The 20,635-nt window shown below is 36.9% G+C and overlaps 1 protein-coding gene across 10 annotated transcripts in view; it reads left to right on the top strand.

The window, feature by feature from the left end:
- The window catches only part of sulf1 (sulfatase 1), a gene marked incomplete at its 3' end in the record, with an annotated part of 89,802 nt that extends 71,047 nt beyond the window's left edge, over nt 1-18,755 (top strand). For 2 of the 10 annotated variants that reach the window (XM_079863569.1, XM_079863567.1), the window contains exons 5-19: nt 2,057-2,226; nt 4,538-4,688; nt 4,783-4,958; nt 5,734-5,862; nt 6,165-6,221; nt 8,162-8,297; nt 10,153-10,363; nt 11,489-11,744; nt 11,842-11,938; nt 12,023-12,117; nt 12,986-13,063; nt 13,707-13,879; nt 14,491-14,633; nt 14,929-15,052; nt 17,847-18,755. In XM_079863569.1, coding sequence (XP_079719695.1) covers nt 2,057-2,226; nt 4,538-4,688; nt 4,783-4,958; nt 5,734-5,862; nt 6,165-6,221; nt 8,162-8,297; nt 10,153-10,363; nt 11,489-11,744; nt 11,842-11,938; nt 12,023-12,117; nt 12,986-13,063; nt 13,707-13,879; nt 14,491-14,633; nt 14,929-15,052; nt 17,847-18,607 — 2,757 coding nt within the window. Of the gene's footprint in view, nt 1-2,056; nt 2,227-4,537; nt 4,689-4,782; nt 4,959-5,733; nt 5,863-6,164; nt 6,226-8,161; nt 8,298-10,152; nt 10,364-11,488; nt 11,745-11,841; nt 11,939-12,022; nt 12,118-12,985; nt 13,064-13,706; nt 13,880-14,490; nt 14,634-14,928; nt 15,053-15,613; nt 15,815-16,660; nt 16,695-17,132; nt 17,184-17,846 lie in introns of those variants that run through there. The other 8 variants (XM_079863571.1, XM_079863574.1, XM_079863573.1 and 5 more) reach the window with 8 other exon arrangements.
- Nucleotides 18,756-20,635: the final 1,880 nt, after the last annotated feature.

The raw sequence follows: 20,635 nt of genomic DNA, 5'->3' as shown, positions 1-20,635 counted from the left end.
TGTGTGTGTCGAAATAATTTGTCCGCAGCTGCTCAAAAAAAAAAAAAAAAAACAGTCAAAAACCCCACTGTCAGTGTTTTGTAAGGAACATGCAAATATGTTCAATATAGCAGGAGACATTTTAATTGTTTACTAATAAAACAGTTATTTTTTATGTCAGTGTCGGCTAGACAGATGAAGTTGACGACTCGCGATCTTCGCAGCGGTAGCCTACCACATCTTTAAATCACTATTAGTAGGCTATTATTTAAGTTAACATAAAATACATAGACCTACACCACAAAAACTAGTTGAGGATAAATTCGTTAAAATTGGGCGATTCCAGTGAATGGAAGTGACATTTGCAGTCAAAACTTAAAATAAAAATTCTCAGAAAATGCATTTATTTGAAACGTCTGAAAGGAGTCAAGACATTAGAAAAATATCGGTCTACACATGCGTTTTATATTTAATATGAGGGAAATACACATGTGACGTGACACAAAAAAATCTTTAACTTTTAGGTGGCAAAATATTTTTTTAGTAATTCTATAAATTACACTGTGCAAACCAAAATATATATACCCACCGGATGAATAAAGATCGGCCTCCACAGAAAATTAAATTTTATATTATTTTTATTTTATTTTTCGTGTTTGCATTTATGTGAAAAAAAAAAAAATGTTACGGGCGTGACAGTTCTCCATTACTCACGGACATGACTGCTCTGAAGCGACTTTAAAAATTGCACAGAGACCTCAAACAGAAAGCACAAAGCCTTTCTTTAAAGTGAATTTCGTTTTTTTTATTAATTATATCTTAATTTTAGTCAATGTTTCATCTGGATTTAATAAATAAGAAGTAGTCTAAATATAGTAGAAAATAGATAATCATGACACGGAGGCGCGGGCGAGTGAACTGGACTCTTGTCTCATAAATGAACCGAAACTCAGCGTAAGGTAGGCTATGCTACTTGCCTCACAGACCTGAGAAATATATAGAAAGCTTGAAATGTCTACTTTTAAACATGCAGAACAATTCAAAACGAAGGAAAACAGACTGCTTTCTCCTTATGAAATGTGCATTTCTCTCTGGCGCGTTCTGAGAAGATCGCGACGCATCGTCAACTTCATCTTTGCAGTCGACACAGAAAACACTTGTTTATTAAAAACAATTAAAATGTCTAGCTATATATGACATTAATAATCATTACTTTTGCCGGTTCTTTGTGACAGCTTTTAGATGCTTTATTGGCAGCGCCACCCACATGTTGAACGAGTCACACCGCATCAGCACCGAAAACATGATTTTTTTTTTTAAATCTAAAATAAAAAATCGTGATACGAACCGAATCGTAGGTTTGGTCTATCGTTACAGCCAGATGAGAAAGCAAGAGTTTATGGTTTAAAAAACAAACAAACAATGGTTATCTGAACATCTTTGCCAAGCGCAAACCAGTACAGAATTAGGCTAATCAATAAATTATCGGGGAGGGTCATACCTTTTTTCACAATCATTTTGGAGGGTCATAGAAAAAATTATTGCTGGCGAAGGGAGGGTCATGTCTTTTTTGACAACAGATCTCAAAACTCCTCCGGTGGCCCCTTAAATAAATAACGAACAGTCCCTTATGAATATAATATTCTAAAATCTATTTTCAAATACTTAAAATAAAATTACAAATAAATATAGAAAAATTCAATAATAATTCAGATAAATTCATAAATGCATAAATACGTATACAATGTAAAAAGATCAATAAGTTGACAACATAGATTTTTACATTGCTTTAAGTGAAGCATTTTTCAACTTAAGTTATACAAGATTCAACTCATTTTTTTCAAGTCAGTTTAATTTAATTTAAGTTTAAATTACTTAAATTTGTAGGTACACTCACCTTGGATGTTTAAGGCAGCAACTTTTTTACAGTGTATAAAATGGATAAATACATTTAATAAATTCATAAATACAAATAAATAGATCTGGACAAAAAAAAAAAATGTTTTGTTTAAGCCTTGAAAGCAAAGCCAAAACCAAGCATAGTAGTTTATGTTTGAATTTATTCTGCCCATTCCAGGACTACTTCACTGATTTGATTACCAATGACAGCATCAACTACTTTCGAATGTCCAAGCGCATGTACCCGCATCGGCCGGTGATGATGGTGATCAGTCATGCAGCGCCTCATGGCCCAGAGGATTCAGCACCCCAGTTCTCCGAGCTCTTCCCAAACGCTTCCCAGCACATGTGAGTGACTCCCAGAACATTCAGTTACACTCTGCTAGAGCAACAATGCTGAACTACACTGAACCCAGTGTATCCTGTCCAAGAGCCAAGCCCTGCTGGAATATGCCCTGGAGTTTGAATTGTTGAGTCTAGATTTTTTTTGTCCTGTATGTATTTATAATAGGATATTCCAAGGGACACATATTTCAGAAGAACAGTAGCATTCCAAGCAGATCATTTTCCTATAAATTTTAAACCATTATAATTTGGCTTGCAGATAAATATAAGTTTGTTGCTTTAGGAATTTTTGTGGCTTTATATATTTGGATACGCCATTAAAATTAGACTCTTAAGAGATGACTGTGCACTGAAATGCACTTCACACGTGACACTACCACCATGAAACTGAAGTGATTTATCATCCAAGTAAAGTTCTGGCACATGCCAAGTAAGATGATGGGGGATGAGATTTTTATGGTCCTCTCTTTGGTGCCAAGACCTTTATGGCTTCACTGCACTATCAGTTTTGTGGCTAGGCTCCTATTCCACACACTGTGCTGTGGCAACAGGCCATCCATCTCCAAGTCCTTAACATCCCAAGCATGTCAGGATCCTGGTCAGGGCGACATCACACTTTTGTCCCTCAGGCCTATCTATTTCTTTCTCACAATTCTTTCAGCTTGTCTTCCTACACAACTTTCTGGCTTCTCTCATATCAATCATGCCTTTCACTATATAGGTTTGGGGAATGCATTGTCTTAGAAGACCCTTTTGTGTTATTAATATGTTTTTAAGTGCATGGGCTCTGAATAGATCACACTTGGATACCCCAAGGTTCACATCGGCAGGCAAGTCGCTCTAGTGCCGAAAGGGTTGCCTGGCAAGTTGTGCCAAAAGAACAGGGAAACAGATGGCAGGCGCAGGTTGCATTTTGGAATGATGCAGCATGGTTTCAGACACTTTTGGGGGTTTATTTGTCATCTGTGTGAAAATGAACAAAAGCATGCACATACAAACAAAAGAAATAAGGTGCTCAAGCATAAAAAAGTTATGGCTCCAAGAATATTAATTTATTCATATGCATTTTTATATATTATATATATATAAATATTTATACACTTATTCATTTACACATGTATTTATATTTTATGCATATATAAATAATGTATGTACAATTTAAATAATTCAATTAATTAATATTTTACTTTTCATTATTTTATTTTAATTATTTTTCTTGTATTATTAATTTTCATAATAGAATATCACAGTAGTTGGCCCTGCTAACGTCATCATGTAAAGGGTTAATAAATCCACAGATCATTTTTGGTCCAGTCTGGAAGAAAAGCATTACATAATCATTTGAGCTTTCTAATGTGGGGATTTATCGTAAATACTCTTAAACGCATTGTTTATATTGCTATAAAATAAATCTGCTCATGAAATTGATTTGACAAAGTATTTTCAGTTTTAGTTTTCAAACAGATTTTCACAGTGTGAGAGTTTTGCGAACAATTCATGAAAATGAATGCTTTCAATGTTATAGCAGAATCTACAAAGGAGGATTTAATCTCAAAGACAAATGTTCTTCACCCTGCCTTGTGACAGGTGTCAAAGTCAGACTAATTCTATCCTTTGACCTCCAAATTCCAAATTTGCTCTACCTGTGCGAAGAGACAGGTTCCTTTTGTATGGTATATTAGTGTGCCTCACTGGCTGGGTGAAGAGTTCAGTGAGCGGACAAAGACGGACTGAGGAGGAAAGGGCAGAAGCCATCCACTCAGACAGAATGGAGCTTTCCTGTGGCCATCATTCATTATGACACCAGGCACAAGAGTATGGTCAGAAAAGCAAAGGAAGACCATGTCTTTCAGCTGTGGAGGGAGGCCAACTGCAGTCAACAGGTGGCCATCTCGTAGCCTTAGCTCCACAAAACTAGTCCGCAACCTCCTGTTTACCCAGCTTTTTATTCTCCACTTCAAATGCAAATGAGTTATAGCCCTGTCGTTGCTGGACTTATTACAAACTTTATTTTGGGCCTGAAGGCTGGGGAAGCTATTATTTTTCTTCTGCATGTGCCAACCCTCAAACGATTAAATGCTGCCAAGAAACCCTGAGACTCTCAGCATGGTGTGAGGAGAGATGGAGAGCGAACCCAAGAAAAACACCTAGCGAGGAGAATTAGTGCGTTTCCGTGGAGGGGGAAGGGCGACTGCTCTGTTATTGATGCTTGTCAAGTGTGTTATACAACAGACAACTTTAAGCACAAGTGGTTGTGAAATAGCTGACAGGTGCATGTTTTTCTCACAGTAGCATGTTGTGTTTATTCGCACAGAACTCCCAGCTATAACTACGCACCAAACATGGATAAGCACTGGATCATGCAGTACACCGGCCCGATGAAGCCAATTCACATGGAGTTCACCAACTACCTGCACAGGAAGAGGCTCCAGACGCTGATGTCTGTAGATGACTCGGTGGAAAAGGTCAGTGGTTTAGGCTTTCTTGCGCTGAATTTTGGATATTCAATTGGCTTTGTATATGAATTGAAAGGAAATGTGTGTTTGCTCTGCATTACAGATATATAATGCTCTGGTCGACACTGGGGAGCTGGATAATACCTATATCATTTACACAGCTGACCATGGTTACCACATTGGCCAGTTTGGCCTAGTCAAAGGGAAGTCTATGCCATATGATTTTGACATCAGAGTGCCTTTTTTTGTCAGAGGTCCTAATGTGGAGCAAGGGGCAAGGTAAAATCAACTTCTATTTCAAACACACCTTTTGCACAATATAATTTCTTTTCACACTTTATCAATGTATAAATTATTCTACATATTTATTTTAGAAATTATTATTAGTTTTTAGCCATGTAGTATATTTTTTCTACTGATATATTAAAAATAAATATAGAAATGTAATCTACTGTTTATGTATATCCATGTAAAAATGATGATAATGATGATGATTAGCGATATAATATAGATATTACTTTAACAATTACTTTGTTTATATATTAAAATTAATATGTATGTATATGTGTTATTAATATATACCATTTAGATATAAATTAAATTATATATTCTTAAATTAACAGTTATTAAGGTCACACTTGAGTAAGGGTCCTATTCTCACTATTAACTAACTATGACTTTTGCCTCAAACTCTTTATTACTGCTTATTAATAGTTATAGGTAGTTGTTAACTTTTGGTATTGGGTAGGATTAAGGGGTGTAGAATATGGTCATGCAGCAGAATAAGGCATTAATATGTGCTTTATACTTATACTAATAAACAGCCAATATCCTAATAATATGCATGCTAATAAGCAACTAGTTCATAGTGAGAACTGGACCCTAAAATAAAGTGTTGCCGTTATTTGTAATATAATATAATATAATATAATATAATATAATATAATATAATATAATATAATATAATATAATATAATATAATATAATATAATATAATATAATATAATATAATATAATATAATATAATATAATATAATAATGTATTACTCCACAGGAACAACCATCTTGTGCTAAACCTCGATCTAGCACCCACAATCCTGGATATAGCTGGCCTGGACACTCCACCCGATATGGATGGCAAATCTATCCTGAAGCTTTTGGAGCAGGAAAAGACTGGTAATAGGTGAGCAAAATCCTCTTCATAAACACATTCCCAGTATAATATATGGTTGGGTAGTGTCTGTTTATTGCTTTTAATTTAATTAACTCGAGTTTAATGGTTCCTGAACATTTGGAGTTAATTTATAAAGGGTTTTTGGCGAGTAAAGATCGCTGGAAATGTTCTGGGGTCACTGCCACTCACGATGGCAGGAGATGTTGAGCAAATTAAGGTGTCATAATTCAGGCCAAGTTAAACATCTGCTTATGGTATGCAAATGACACAAAGATTGAGTGAAATAAAATATTTGCGTTTTCATGTTGCAGATTCAAACCCAACCGGAAACCCAAAGTCTGGAGGGACACATTCCTCGTGGAGCGGGGGTAAGACAAACAATATTCCCTCTCTTCTCAATCATACTATAAAATCACTGCAGAATGTGCAAAATAAATTTGAATTGATTTATTTTGTAAAGGAGGCTCACCGCATAACCATTCCAGGATTTCGTTGTAAAATCGCCAAAAGATAAGATCAGAAGTACTTGTTATGATTTTCGGATTCCATTGCACAAACATCCTTCTTCCTTGACGTGTCTTGGTTCAAGTTCACCTAAAAATGAAGCAAAAAATATTCTTATTTTTCCAAATTACCGTTCAAAATCACTACAGCATCACAAGTAAGATCAGACTTTTACATTCTTTGATCAAATGTGTTCTCAGGAGCTCAGCTATTCACATGGCAGATTTAGACCCCCATTATCGGATATGTTTCAGTAACCTACTTGTGACAGAAAAAAAAAATCCTTCCCCAGGGGAAATATATGATATTACCTGTGGTATCAGACTCAAACTTGATATGTGTGTGTAGTGTTTCCCTTGATTTCTGTGACTGATGTTAGGAATGTGGGTATATGGTATTGAGGTTACCCTATTTAACTCGCATTGCCTTTGCATTCTCTTATATATTGTAACTGTGGCCGTGGGCTCAACCACGCAGCTATTTCAGTCTAACATTCCTCGTGTCACTCACATGGAGCTGTCAGTCTACATAATGGCACATTATCGCTCCCACAGTCAGCCTGTGCTTAGTTTCTCCTTAAGGCTGAGTAAAAGAAGGTTTTCCAGAGATGGCGCAATCGTAAAGCACATCGTTGATCAGTGCCGGCTGTTGCTTCCGTGACTCAGTAACTGTTGTGTATAAAGCCAGACCGCGGATTCGAAGCATGTTTATACCAAAATGCCATTAATTCAACCTGTTTTGCACGGTCACGACAGCTCCCATTTTGTGAGAAGTCAGATTAGTGAGTACTTCATTTATCAGCCGTGGTGAAATCATGCGGAGCACTTCATTTCCGCTACAGGCGGAGGCCGGAATGATTCGGAATGGTGTTCCAGCACTTTATATTTTTAAAAAGTTTTGATGATGATGGGGAAGGTCATTTTTAAATGTAGAAATAGGCTAAATGATATTTTGTAAAACTTTATTTTAAGGTGACGTAGTTACACGTTTCTACATGTACTTACTATAGTAATAACAGTAAATTATGCATAATTACAAGTAACTAACCCTAAACCAAACCCTAACCGTAACTCTATAGTAAGTAGTTAATTAATATTACTCTACTTATTTGATTTGAAGTACAATGTAACTACGTCACCTTAAAATAATTATTGAATTCCATAAAATATTTTTAATTCATGCTTTTGGGGGGACTTCATTCATATTTTAAATCAGAATCATCACATTTTTGGGTTCGCTCCACTTCAAATCCTAATTCTACCTTTTTAATGCTTTATTGTTATGGGTGGCTGGGCTTAACAAATGTCTTATGTACAATCTAATACATAGAAATTGTTCTAGAAACAAGTTTGCTTAGAAATTGCTAGTAAATTTCACAAATATTTACAGGAAAACTGCAAGTAACACATAAAAACTGAAATATTTTCTTGTAAAACTTACTCCAATATTTACAAATTCCAAAAAAGGGGAAAAAAAATCCCGTGTTGAACGATAACTAGGACAAATATATCTTGGAAGATTTTGGTCCCATTGTTTCACTGTAAAAAGTGATCAGTTGACTTAACTTAAAAAGTGAGGAAATCCGTTGCCTTAAAATTAGGTAAACTTCAAACTTCAAGTTAAGTCAACTGATCACTTTTTACAGTGTTCTATGTGCTGTGAAAGCTGTATGCACTTATAACAACAATTATGAGATGCGGACCTGGAAGGGACGGTAATGATTTCCAGGCTTCCGAAACTTCAGTGAGGCTGCCAACTTCAAAACGTGGCCTAGCAACTCACCCAAGCACATTTGTCATTCTAGTAAAATCCTGCGCAAGAAAGATGACTCAGGAGGCAACCTGAATACACAACACTCCAACAGCTTACCCAAGTACAAGAAGCTGAAGGAAGTGTGTCAGCAAGCTGAGTTTCAGACGCCCTGCGAACAACCAGGACAGGTATAAACTCAAATACACACATGCATCATTGTTATTCTCACCCACTGTATATATCTGTATATGTGAACTTGCCCACTTATGCGCAATGTTTGACCTCAAACATTCACGTAGTCTCAACCTGGTCCTTGTTTCCTCTACTATCGGCTATTTGCTAAGAACTGTGAGTTATAACGAAGCTTATAATGATTGAATACATTAATTTGCACCTTCAACATGAAGCCGGAGATTGGAGTGTGCAGCACATGGCCGATGTCCCGTGAGTGGTGCCACTGTAATTGAAACCGATATTTACAAAAAATTCAGGATAATTGGAGATTGGTCGTAGTTTTCTTTCATCGGCACACTGTGTGCCTGCTGCACCAGAACCTCTGTGGCGTGGCAATGAATCAGAGACAGCTGAACATTACAAATTGGTACATTTTCAGGTAGTGTAAATGCAGACAGTATTTCAAGGACTACACTAATGCAAACCAGATTCATTTTATGGTCAAGTTAAGTGATTGCCTGCAACACTTTGTCTGGAAATTTGATTGAATGCAGAAAGGTCGTTTGTGTGCGCCTGGAATAACACACAGGTTTCCGTATTCACAATTTAGTCCAGTCACCTGCCAGAACAAAGCTGAAGAAGTGTTGGAGAAAGATCTGAACATATATTTTATGAATAGATCTCATTTCATTATTTACATATTTAAAGTCAACATGAAATTAGATTAGACGTCATTTGCTTTAACACAAGTCCCCCGTATTAAATGCAGCTTTAAGTTAAATGTATTGCATGTGCTTTTGTGTTCACTTTAAACAGCAAAATATATGTACAATGTATTCTCTTCCCCCCCACCGCTGAACTGACATTGACATTGTCGATTTTGTGTGAAACGCACACTCTAAGAAGATTGATATGGTTTAGGTGTTGAGCACAGACAAAGCTTGAAGTTGTTATGGTCTGCTGCTTCCAGCTCAAGTCTTAGCTTGAGTAGAGTATCAGTATCTGTTTTTCCAATATACTCTCCCTCTTTCTTTTTGACTAGGAATGTTGTTGAAAAAGCCTAGCAAAGACGGTGTTAACGCAGTCTACTGCCTGCAAGTGGGGTCAATGAGGGCAGTGTGTGTGATTGAGCCTGTGTGAAAGTTTATGCCTGTTTCTTCCTGAGTCTGAGTTGTGTCTCCGTCATTCAAGAAGCGAGGCCTTACATAGTTGGCTGTGGCACTGTTTGCTTATGTCTGTTTGACTTCTGGCTATTTGGAGCCAGTCTCTGTGTGTGGATGTGAGGTACAAGAAATTTTTAACGTGTGTTAGTGTGTGGGTGGGGGGGGGGGGGGTGTTTGGCTACTACGTTTGGAGGAACTAAATGAGTGAAATGCTCAAGCTAGCCTTGGCTAACTCCTTTTTGGTTTGCCGCCCTTCAAACAAACATCCTTGCTGCAAACAGATATAGCATCATCTGCAGATACATAAACTCATTGACGGGACTACAGAGTTTAACAGGGAAACAGAGCAGGGTTGTGGCCATTGTTTGGATATGGTTTCCCATAGTCGTGCGCACATGTCTGAGCTGTGGTCAGTTTGCAAAGCAAACAGCTCTGCGAAATTAGGAGATTGAGTCTAAATTGGCTTCTGATTGCTTCTTTATGGGAAAGAATTGCAAGGTGGGTCTTGTGCCGTATGATTGTGAATTAATGGGATTACTCTACAAATGCAGATGTTTGACCGCTAAGCTCACTGTTCACAGACAGAAGATTAGTTTAATTCATAAAATAGCTGTGGTTATGCAAATGAGGCGGCTCTAGCACATTAAGTGGTTAGCCAGACAAAAATGTCTGTCCTCAAGCTGAATTCCTTCCCTTTTTGTTACAGAAATGGCACTGTGTGGAGGAGGTCAGTGGGAAGTGGCGTTTACAGAAGTGTAAGAGCTCTCTGAAGGAGGGATCCAAGAAAAGAGTGAGAAGTCTTCGCTCTCGAGGCTATGAGAGCCGGGAGAAAGACTGCCACTGTGGAGAGCGACCTTACAAAGCGGCCAAGGCAGCGCGGCGGGCACACCGACAGTTTGCCCACAGCAGTAATCCACGTAAGTATGTGCGCTCAAATGAGGTGAAGAGAGTTCATGGGTCTGCTAGCTGTTCAAGACTGTAGACAAACACTGGACCTTTTAGACTTGGGTTGAAAGTCACTCACAAGTCGCCACCTACTGGTTTAACAATGTAGCCTACAGGAAGAGGCACTTATCAAATCGGTAAAGAGTGAAATGATTCAAAAGTTTTGAGTCACTGGGAAGAATCAAAGTCCTCACTACTAATGGACTAATCTTTTTCAACACTGAAACTATCTTTCCAAAGATACAAACTACTTATTTAGTTTAACTGGTAACACTTTACTATAAGGTATAATTTGTTAACATTAATGTATTAACAAACATGAACTTGAGCAATGCATTTGTTACTCTATTTATTCATCTTTGTTAATGTTAGTTAATAAAAATACAGCTGTTCATTGTTTGTTCATGTTAGTTCACAGTGCATTAACTAATGTTAACAAATACAACTTTAGATTTTAATAATGCATTAGCAAATGCTGAAATTAACATTGATTAATACATTCTGTAGAAGGATTGTTCATTCTTAGTTCATGTTAACTTAAAGTAGTTAACTAATGTTAACTAATAAAACCTTACTGTAAAGTATTAACATTTAACTAGTTAGCTACACTAAATCTACATAAAAAGATATATATAATCTATAAAAGTATTCTATAGCTAAGAGTATACCTGCAACCGATAAGTAGTTTAGAGAATGGATGGATGGATAGATAGATGTAATAATATACATAAATTAAAATTTTACATTTTTTTTAAATGTTTTTGAAAGTCCCTTATGTTCACCAAGGCTGTATGCATTTGATATTGTAAAATATTATTACGGTTCATAATAACTTTTTCATTTTAATATTTTTCAATATGCAATTTGTCTGTGATGGCAAAGCTGAATTTTCAGCAGCTGTTACTCCAGTCTTCAGTGTCACTCCCATAGTGAGAGAACTCTGAATCATATTTTTGGTGCCATCTATTGGTTAGGAACTGAAGTGGCATATTTTTGTGGAAGTGGAAATTTAAGGAGCTCCAGCAATGTTAATAAATATTTAACTATGAAATGTGAGTATTTAAGTATGTGTAGCTTATGCTGATGTCCTCCCTAAGGCTACAGACCTCGCTTTGTGCACACACGGCCTGCCAGATCCCTGTCAGTGGAGTTTGAGGGCCAAATCTATGATGTGGACCTGCAGGCTGATGACAAAACCCCTCTTGAGCCTCGACCAATCAGCAAACGGCACTATGAGCCTGAGGGAGGTATTGATTCTGACTTTGGGTTGGAGTCTGATGACGGATCAGAGGAGATGCAGTCAGATGACACTAATGCTGTGGGATACCCTAATTCTCTCAAAGTCACACACAAGTAAGAGCTGAAAGCCTTTGGACATTCAGTATTATTGTAGTTTAGGCTGCTAAGTGTGTTTTGCTCATTTATTGTTAATTTTGTCTTGGGATCACAGGTGTTTCATATTAATGAACGACACTGTGCGCTGTGAAAGAGAGATTTACCAGTCTTCCAGAGCGTGGAAAGACCACAAGAACTTTGTGGACCAAGAGGTGAGACCCACTGTCCCATACTAACTTTAGGATTACTGCTGTTTAAACCACATGAATGATGTTTTTCATATACTTGTCTCATAGATTGAACTTCTCCAAGATAAAATGAAGAAACTGCGTGAGGTTAGAGGCCATTTGAAGAGGAGGAGACCAGATGAGTGTGACTGTGGAAAGAAGAGGTCAGTTTTGACATTTGTCTTGGCAATGTGAACTGGATGATTTTGAGGCAACTCTGAGCGTACAATGGAAACATGATTGGTCATCGTTCCACTCATCATCTCTCTTTTATTTTACTTCTTTAGATACACTACTGTTCAAAAGTTTGGGGTCAGTAAGACTTTTTTTCTTAAGCAATTAATACTTTTATTAAGTGAGGGAACATTAAATTAATCAACAGTAAAGACTTTTACATTATTACAAAAAATATACATTTAAAAATAAATCCTGTTCTTTTGGATGTTCTATTGAGTGTTTTCAACATTAATGATGATAAAATTATTCTTGAGCACCAAATTTTGTGTGACACTGAAGACTGGAGTAATTGCTGGAATAAACCACATTTTAAAACTGAAAACCGTTGTTTTAAATTGGGATATTACTTTAAGAAATTATTTTCTTACTAATATTTGTCTTGTTTTCCTGTTCAAATATCTCGACATTTCTTAAATCAAGATACATTTACTTGAGAAGCAAAATGAAAATGAGTTTTTCCTTGAAACAAGAAAAAATATCTGCCAATGGAATATGAAAAATAATCTTGTTTTCCCTTTGAATTAAGTTTATTTTCTAATTTTGAATATAAAGTCACTCAATAAATAAATGCAGCCTTGGTGAGACTAAACAAAATCTTACCAACCCCAAACTTCTGAATGATAATGTAACTAGTTTGGATATTGAATATCTGAATTCTTCAATCCTGATTAAATAGTAACAAATTCATCATTTTGAATCTGAACAGCAATATTTAGCAAATCAATCTGAGTTAGTCGAAGGCCTTTTGAGAAATCCCAGCTGAATTTAGTGCTGTTCTCTCCTTATTACAACCAGTTACTATAGCAAAGAGAGAGAGCAGAAAAACAAACCTGAAAGATTGAAGAATAGGAATGACCACCTCCATCCCTTTAAGTGAGTTCTTTTCGTGTGTGTCTGTGCCTCGTCAGTTTGTCTGTACTCTGTAATATTGTCTCTTTGTTAAAGTGTGTTGGATTAATGTCTAAATCTGTGTAGCGTCTCTAACACACTTTACACAACACACGATTCTCGCTGATAATGTCTCTTCTAAATTCAATGATTCTTGTATGTGAAATAGTGTATGGACGTGTATCATGTTTACAATCGGTTTGGTGGAAATGTTGGTGAGCTTCTATAAATCATGGAATCTAAGAGTTCTCAGTTGGTCCTGTTGCATGTGTAATGTTGCATGCATGCATGTGTACCTGTATATTGACTTCTTTTCATTCCATGGGTCACTGTTTTGTACCATACAATTCCAGCAGCAGTCTCTACCCATAAACATTAGCATTTAAGTGTAAACAAATCACTTTAATTGTAAAGTGAGATTATGAAACACCCTGATCTGAAAATAGGACAAGAACCTTGTGGTTTTGGGGGTGGGTGGTGTGTGCACAATCCTTCCACTTTCTCACGACCTCTGATCCCATCTATGTGTGGAGCTGGCTGGTCTACCTCCCCCTATCATTGTGTAACTCACCTGGGATGGCGTTCCCTTTTGCTTTGGCTCTAATGTCTCATTCATTTATGCCACCAGAGAGGCCACGCAGGAAGTGGACAGCAAGGCTCAACTCTACAACGAGATCCGCCGCAGGAAGAAAGAGAGGAAGGAGAGGAAGAGGCAGAAGAAGGGTGATGACTGCAGTCTTCCTGGTCTTACCTGCTTCACACATAATAATGACCACTGGCAGACCGCCCCCTTCTGGAACTGTAAGGAAATGCTCATTTGCTACACTCTTAAACAGGGTACAAATTTATACTACTCATAAAGGGTACATATTAGTACCTTAAAGGTAAATATTAGTGCCTAAAGTGTATGTATTAGTCATATGTGTGTAGTAACAAAGTACAAATACATTGTTACTGTACTGATGTACAGTTTTTGGATATTTCTACTTTTACATGTCTAAATATTTGTAACTCCTCTACATTTTTAAGAGAAAATTGATACTTATTCTCTGATATGTTTTCCAGACACTTTCATTATATTTTCAAATGCAAGGCACAAAAAATAAAAGCTATGCACTATGCAGATTGGTCAGAGCGATATCCAGTTCTCTAATGAATCTTCTGATTTAATTCAGTTCCTTTGAATCTTTAAAACTGGTTCACAAAGAGGTCTGAATGATTAATTTAATCACAAATATGAATCTAAATCCCGAGAAGTACACTGAATAATAAGTACCTTTTGAAAGGGTACTGCCCCAGTGACAGATTTTGTACCATTATTTGAGAGTGTAGTCTATAAGTCAACTCTTTTTAAACATATTTTTTTCTAGTTAATATGTTCATTGACAAAACTATTTCTCTTTTTTTCATAGTGGGTGGCTTCTGTGCCTGCACAAGCTCTAACAACAACACATACTGGTGTCTGAGAACTATTAATGACACTCACAACACGCTCTTCTGTGAATTTGCAACTGGCTTCCTGGAGTATTTTGACCTAAACAGTGACCCGTATCAGGTGAGGATGTTTTCAGTTGCATTTGAGTAGAATAAATTGTTGTATTGACTCTGAGATAGATTATGCACATCAGTAGTGCTTTAGCGCTGCTGTGGGGATGCAGGTTTGAATCGGATCCTTCTGCCTCACTGCTTTCTTTGCATGCAGTGCACTGTTAAATAAAAGCTTTAAAAGCCCATAATTTAAAAAAGAACTCTGAGGATAATGACTCTTCCTGTAAAGACATGCTATTATCCTTCATCTACATTACAGCACTTACAATAACTGACTCAATAATACATATTATGTTTTGCAGTTAACCAACGCTGTTTACACAGTGGAGAGGGACATTCTGAGCCAATTGCATTTACAGCTGATGGAAATGAGGAGCTGTCAAGGCCACAAGCAGTGCAACCCCAGACCCAAAAGCTCAGATGCAGGTAACACTCCTGTCCAGTCTCTGTACCACATGTTCCGTGTGAAATAGGGGGGAAAAACATGCCAGCACACCTTTATTTTTGATTCTAAGATGCTTTCAATGTCCAAATCTGAAAAATCCAGTTGCATCTCTGGTGAGAAACCAGATTAAACCAGCCTAAGGTGGTTTGCTGGTCTGGTTTAAGATGGTTTCCCAGCATGTCTAAGCTGATGTTTAGCTGATTTTTTTTTTTTTAGCTGGTCTTCCAGCCTGACTACCTGAAGCGCCATTTAAAACCAACCAGTAAACCAATTTAGGCTAATTTATTGTTTTTTATTCTAGCAGGTGGCTCATTTTTTTAAGCCAAGATTTCATTGTCCAAGTTGAGAAGAAAGTGCTGAATTTTAGCAACACTTGGTCTAGCATGTTTTGGCACATTTATGAGGATGCATGAATGGGATGAACCATGTGTCGGATCTCTAAATGGTGGATGATGGATTGGTCACTGAGTTTGGTTTCTCTCTAAACCGCCTGCTCATCTCTTTATTTCCCTTTAATATTTTCCATTTTATTCCCTCAACAGGGGACAGTGATTTCAGCAGTCTAGCAATCACATCATCTCATAGTTTTGCATTTTTTCCCATTCCTGGCGAATATGAATGGCTCCTGTGAAAGTTTTGTACCAATAGAGATGGTTTATTTTATATTTATTTATATTTATAGGTGTAAGAACCTATTTATGTGCTCTGTAATTTTGAAAATCTAAAACTATAAACATACTGACAAACATTCCCCTCTTGAGTGTTTTTTTTTTATACATATATATTTTAGCAGTGGAAGTGTGGTTTAAAAATACTAGCAGGAATGTTGTCTTTTATTCATTTCTAGGAAGGAAGAGGTCATAACTTTTGGTAATTGGACCACTGAGAACCACTGAGATTTTCACTATTCTGAAAACCGTTTATAATTTCCTATGAGGATAGACTGACTCATCATAATGACCTCATAATGACCAGTTATAAATGCTACTGAGATTATTTGCAATATTGAATATATTTGATTTATACAAATTGTCATCGCTTTTCAACAACTAAATTAATAATGTGGTCAGCTCCCGTGTTTTGGGGGCCAAAAACAATGGCATTGATTTGTAATAAATAATCTAAAATCAATAGTTTGCCCCAAAAATAGATTATCAGCATGTACTCATACGCATGTTGTTTCAGATCTGTATGACTCTGTTCCATTAAAAAACAAAAAAACTATAAAGCAAATAAAAAACTAGGATTTACCACTTACTGAAACAAAAAATCACAAAAACAGATGCATGTTTATACATATTAGTCTGCATGTTGGCATATTCTCATGTTATTTGTGACCTTACGTCATTCATCGCTGTTAACAGTCATTCCATTCTTAACACTACACTTCCTTACTATCTTTTTCTTCAGGACCATCAGAGGATTTTCCTCATTTATCCTTTAAATCATCATTCCTTCATTGTGTCTTTAACACAACCTCTCCTCAGGAGCTGAGGGTTATGCATGAAGATCTGCAATGTGATTTACTTACCTTTTTTTTAATTACAATAGACATTTAACATGTTAAATGCTTTTATTTTCCTGATCAGGAAGTAAAGATGGAGGAAGCTATGATCAACACAGGTATCCACATTTTTGAATCCCTCATTGGCTTTTGAAATAACTGCATGGGCAGCTTGTTTCCACTAATACGCCATGTTTCATTGAGCTAAGTGTGTGGTTGCATGCTGGGTTGAGCTAACAATTTAAGTACATTTAAAAATCACACGAATATTAGTATTTTAAACCCCAATTACAGGTTCATTTTAACTCTTGAACAGTTTGTTGCTTTTTATGTATGCCTAGATGTCATTTAAACCAAAATCATTTACATAATTTATAAAATATGTTTTGAAATTTCAAATCCAAGACTTTTGACTCTTCATACACATCATTTAGTGGGAACTAGCATCTCATAAACATCTCAGTGCACAGATCATCAATATTTGAGACTTTTTAATTACATTTTTCTCGTTCATGCCTGTCTTGACATCTCTGTTTTTTGGCTTACCTGCTTACCAGGCAACAGCATCGAAAATGGTCAAAGTTGAGGAGGCCAAGCCTTTCATTCCTGTGAGTCTTTGAGACCATACGAATCCATTTCTGTTCTCATTCCACTTTCAAGTAGTTCTCCACACCGCATACCATATCTCCATAGACGTTGAGTGGCAGTTCTGGTTCAGCGCGGGCCGTGTCTCCTAGGCCATCAGTTACTGCCTGACCCACTCGGGGAATGCTCATTTCATTCTCTCACCCTCCTTTAACACGCTTTTGTTTTTGCAGATTTTCATTTCCTGTGCCTCTCACCCACCCTTTCAGCCTCATATTTATTTCTTTTTTCGGTTGCTGATTTCTTGGTTCCAGGATTTTCCATCTTTTCAGTCTCTTGTTGGATGTTTTATTTTGATTTGAACCTCATTGCACAGATTTTCAGTCTGTCTGCGCACCCTTTATTTATGATGTATTGGTTTTGGGTGTCCTTTTGGAGGACATTTGTTGTCTTAATCTGCATTCACACTGCTTTACTGCTTCGAAATAGAGCTTTTCTATTGGTCTAAAGCTTAAATAAAGCACTGCAGTGGTGTGTGGGGCACTAATTCAAGACCCCTCGGCAGGAGTAGGCCGGGAATAACTGCATGTTTTAGACACATTCCAAAGCAAAGCTTTTCTGTGCCGCTATCGCCAGCCCTTACTGACTTTTCTCGCTTCCCCCCCCCCCCCTTTCCCGTTTCCCAGAACACAACCAGCCTGGGACGTCCACAAAGGTTAAACTGCCCAATTTCACAGAGGACTTCATCTGGCAAGAACTGGCAGATTTGTACAGCGTGAATGAGAGTCTGTACGAACATAGGCACAACTACAGTCCCGTTCTGGATGACTGGATGAACTTTTGGAAGGATGTAGATAGTATGTTTGCACTGCTGAGAAATTTAAAGACACTCAACCAAACCGATAAGCTTGACCCCCTGGCTGAGCTGGGCTCCGGGGTCCCGGAGGAGGCCAGCGGCGCTGGTTCCCCCATCCAAGAGGAACGGCCCCAGAGCCCCGTCACCACAGGTCCCCCAAGAGGCCTGAGCCCCAAAATGCTTCAAGAGAGTCTCTTAAAGTCTCTTAATGAACTCCCAGAGGGTCGCCCGACCAAACTGAGCGCTCTTCCAAGAGGAGACACCTGGGTTCATCAGCTGGAAAACGAGTTGGACAATGACGGAATGACGTTTAGTGGCAACGGAGTCACCGAACTGGAGACCCGCCATGACTTTCTGTTAAGCAGCTCAAAAATTGTAGATCTCCACCTGCAGGAAGAAGAGGAGGACATTTTTCAGGCCCAGGGTTACCTTCCCCTCTCGCCACAGCCAGCCAGACCTCCAGAGCCTGCTCTGGAAACTCTTCCAGCATGGAGTGAAACCTTACAGGAGAGGTGGAATGGAAGCTCCAAACCTTTTACCCACAAGCCCAGGGACGTTCAGGAGGGCAGTGCCGCGGGCCCATCCCATTGAGAAAGGACTTCTGCCATGCACTGTGAAGCCAGCCAACTCAGAGACACTAACCCCACGGAGCATGGACTGATCTCCTGTATAATCCAATGAATTATTTTATTTTTTACAGGTGTTTCCATTTATTAGAATTCAGTGTTATGTATTTTGTAAAAAAAAAAAAATATATATATATATATATAAATATAAAAATTGAGGTAAAGTATTGGATGCATCTTAAATGTTGGGTTTGGTTTTAAATCTGAAGTGGGAAAATGCCATCAAAGTAAGGTTTTAATATATTTTTAATCAAAAAGAAAGAGGTTAAAATGGTGAAACCATTGCATTCAGTTTTGAATTAACCACATGCAGATTGTTTCCCCCAAGATGCACTTTTGTTTCATGTTTCTCGACTTCAACGCATTCTTCAGTCTCATTTAGACAAACAACTCCATGTTGACACTAACACAAGTCATTATTTGTTGGATTCACGTTCGATAATGAGTATTGTTGTTCTCCTCTTCTATGTTTACTTCAGCTTATTGGGTTTACACTATAAAACACAGCTTGAACATGTTTTATACACTTGGATTGTGGGTTTAATGGTTTGACTTCTTGGCGAAATGTTTTTCTCACAAATGTTGTATAGTTCGGTCCATATAATGTAAGGAGGGCATTCACTGTATAAGTGCTTTTATCATGGATGACTCTAACGTTTTCACTAACCCACAGTAATTACTTTTAAAGTAGCTTGTTTCATTTGTGAAGAATGTGAGATGGGCCTTTATTCAGAATGTTGTGACCATTTTTGTCCTGTCTTTTAGAATTACAATGTCTAAACTCATTTTTGAAGAAATTGTTTGAATATGAGGTGACCTTCTAAATTTGCAAATATTACGTTACTTTTTAACCAATGGTGTTGGAACAATTCTGGCTTCTGGAAAGCCAAGAAGCTGTTTTGAAATAAAAAATCTTCCAAACATTTGTTTCAGCTACCTTGTGCTTTTAACCCTTAAATGCATGAATGTTTCACCAGTCATTATTACATATTAAGGTATTTAGCGACTCGGATCTATACAGTATCTAACATGGATCTCTGCCTGTAACAATAATATAAAACTCTCCTGGTATTAGAGTTACAATTACAGAAGAACAAGAATAAAGCATATTTTATTACCTTTTGAAGCTTGGAAGGTTTGAGCAGATGTTTTATACCACCATCACTGTCCTCGTCAGAGCTCATTTCCCAGTACATTCAGCATCATAGTCGCCATTTCAAATATATTCTCACAACTTTCATTTTCAACATCTTCAAAATCAATATTTTAATCGCTAACAGCTGCTTCAACAGATCCACCATCAAGCGACAGTGACCCTAATATTTGATTGTGTTCAGTACTTGTAAAAAAAAAATTCTGATGTTTATTTTGCTGAGTAAATATGTTTTGCTGATGATACTTCCTATTCTTTTGTTTTCTGCCTGCCGTAACTATGAGTGAGACGTCACTTCATCATTGTATCAGACATTGCCACCTTGTGGAATAAAGGTGAACTGCTCTTATTCAGTCATCAAAGATTCAATTATTGTTGTGCAGAAAAATATACTTCCACTATTACACACCTTGGGTCATTTGCGACCCTATACAATTTTTTTTTAGATTAATTGGAAAACCGGCATCATTTTATATATTTATATATATATATATATATATATATATATATATATATATATATATATATATATATATATATATATATATATATATATATATATATATATAATTTTTCTTATCATATTATTTGTAATGAATTGATTGAGGAATACTAAAAAGTCTAACTTTAAAAAAATGAACGAGGAGAAGGGTAGTGATTGACGTATGCATTTAAGGGTTAACTTTGAAGTTTTTTAAAAATATATCAATTAGAATTTACAATGCAATGAATTTACATTAATAAAAATTAGGACACTGCAAATTAAAGTTTTATAGCTTTTTGTAATGTACTGTAAAATAAACAATTTTATAGTTCATATTTCTATCTGGTGCAATTTGG

The sequence above is a fragment of the Squalius cephalus genome, assembly GCF_949319135.1.
Source record: "Squalius cephalus genome assembly, chromosome: 25".
NCBI classification, from domain to species: Eukaryota; Metazoa; Chordata; class Actinopteri; order Cypriniformes; family Leuciscidae; genus Squalius; species Squalius cephalus.
This window is presented reverse-complemented; position numbering and strand designations above follow the sequence as displayed.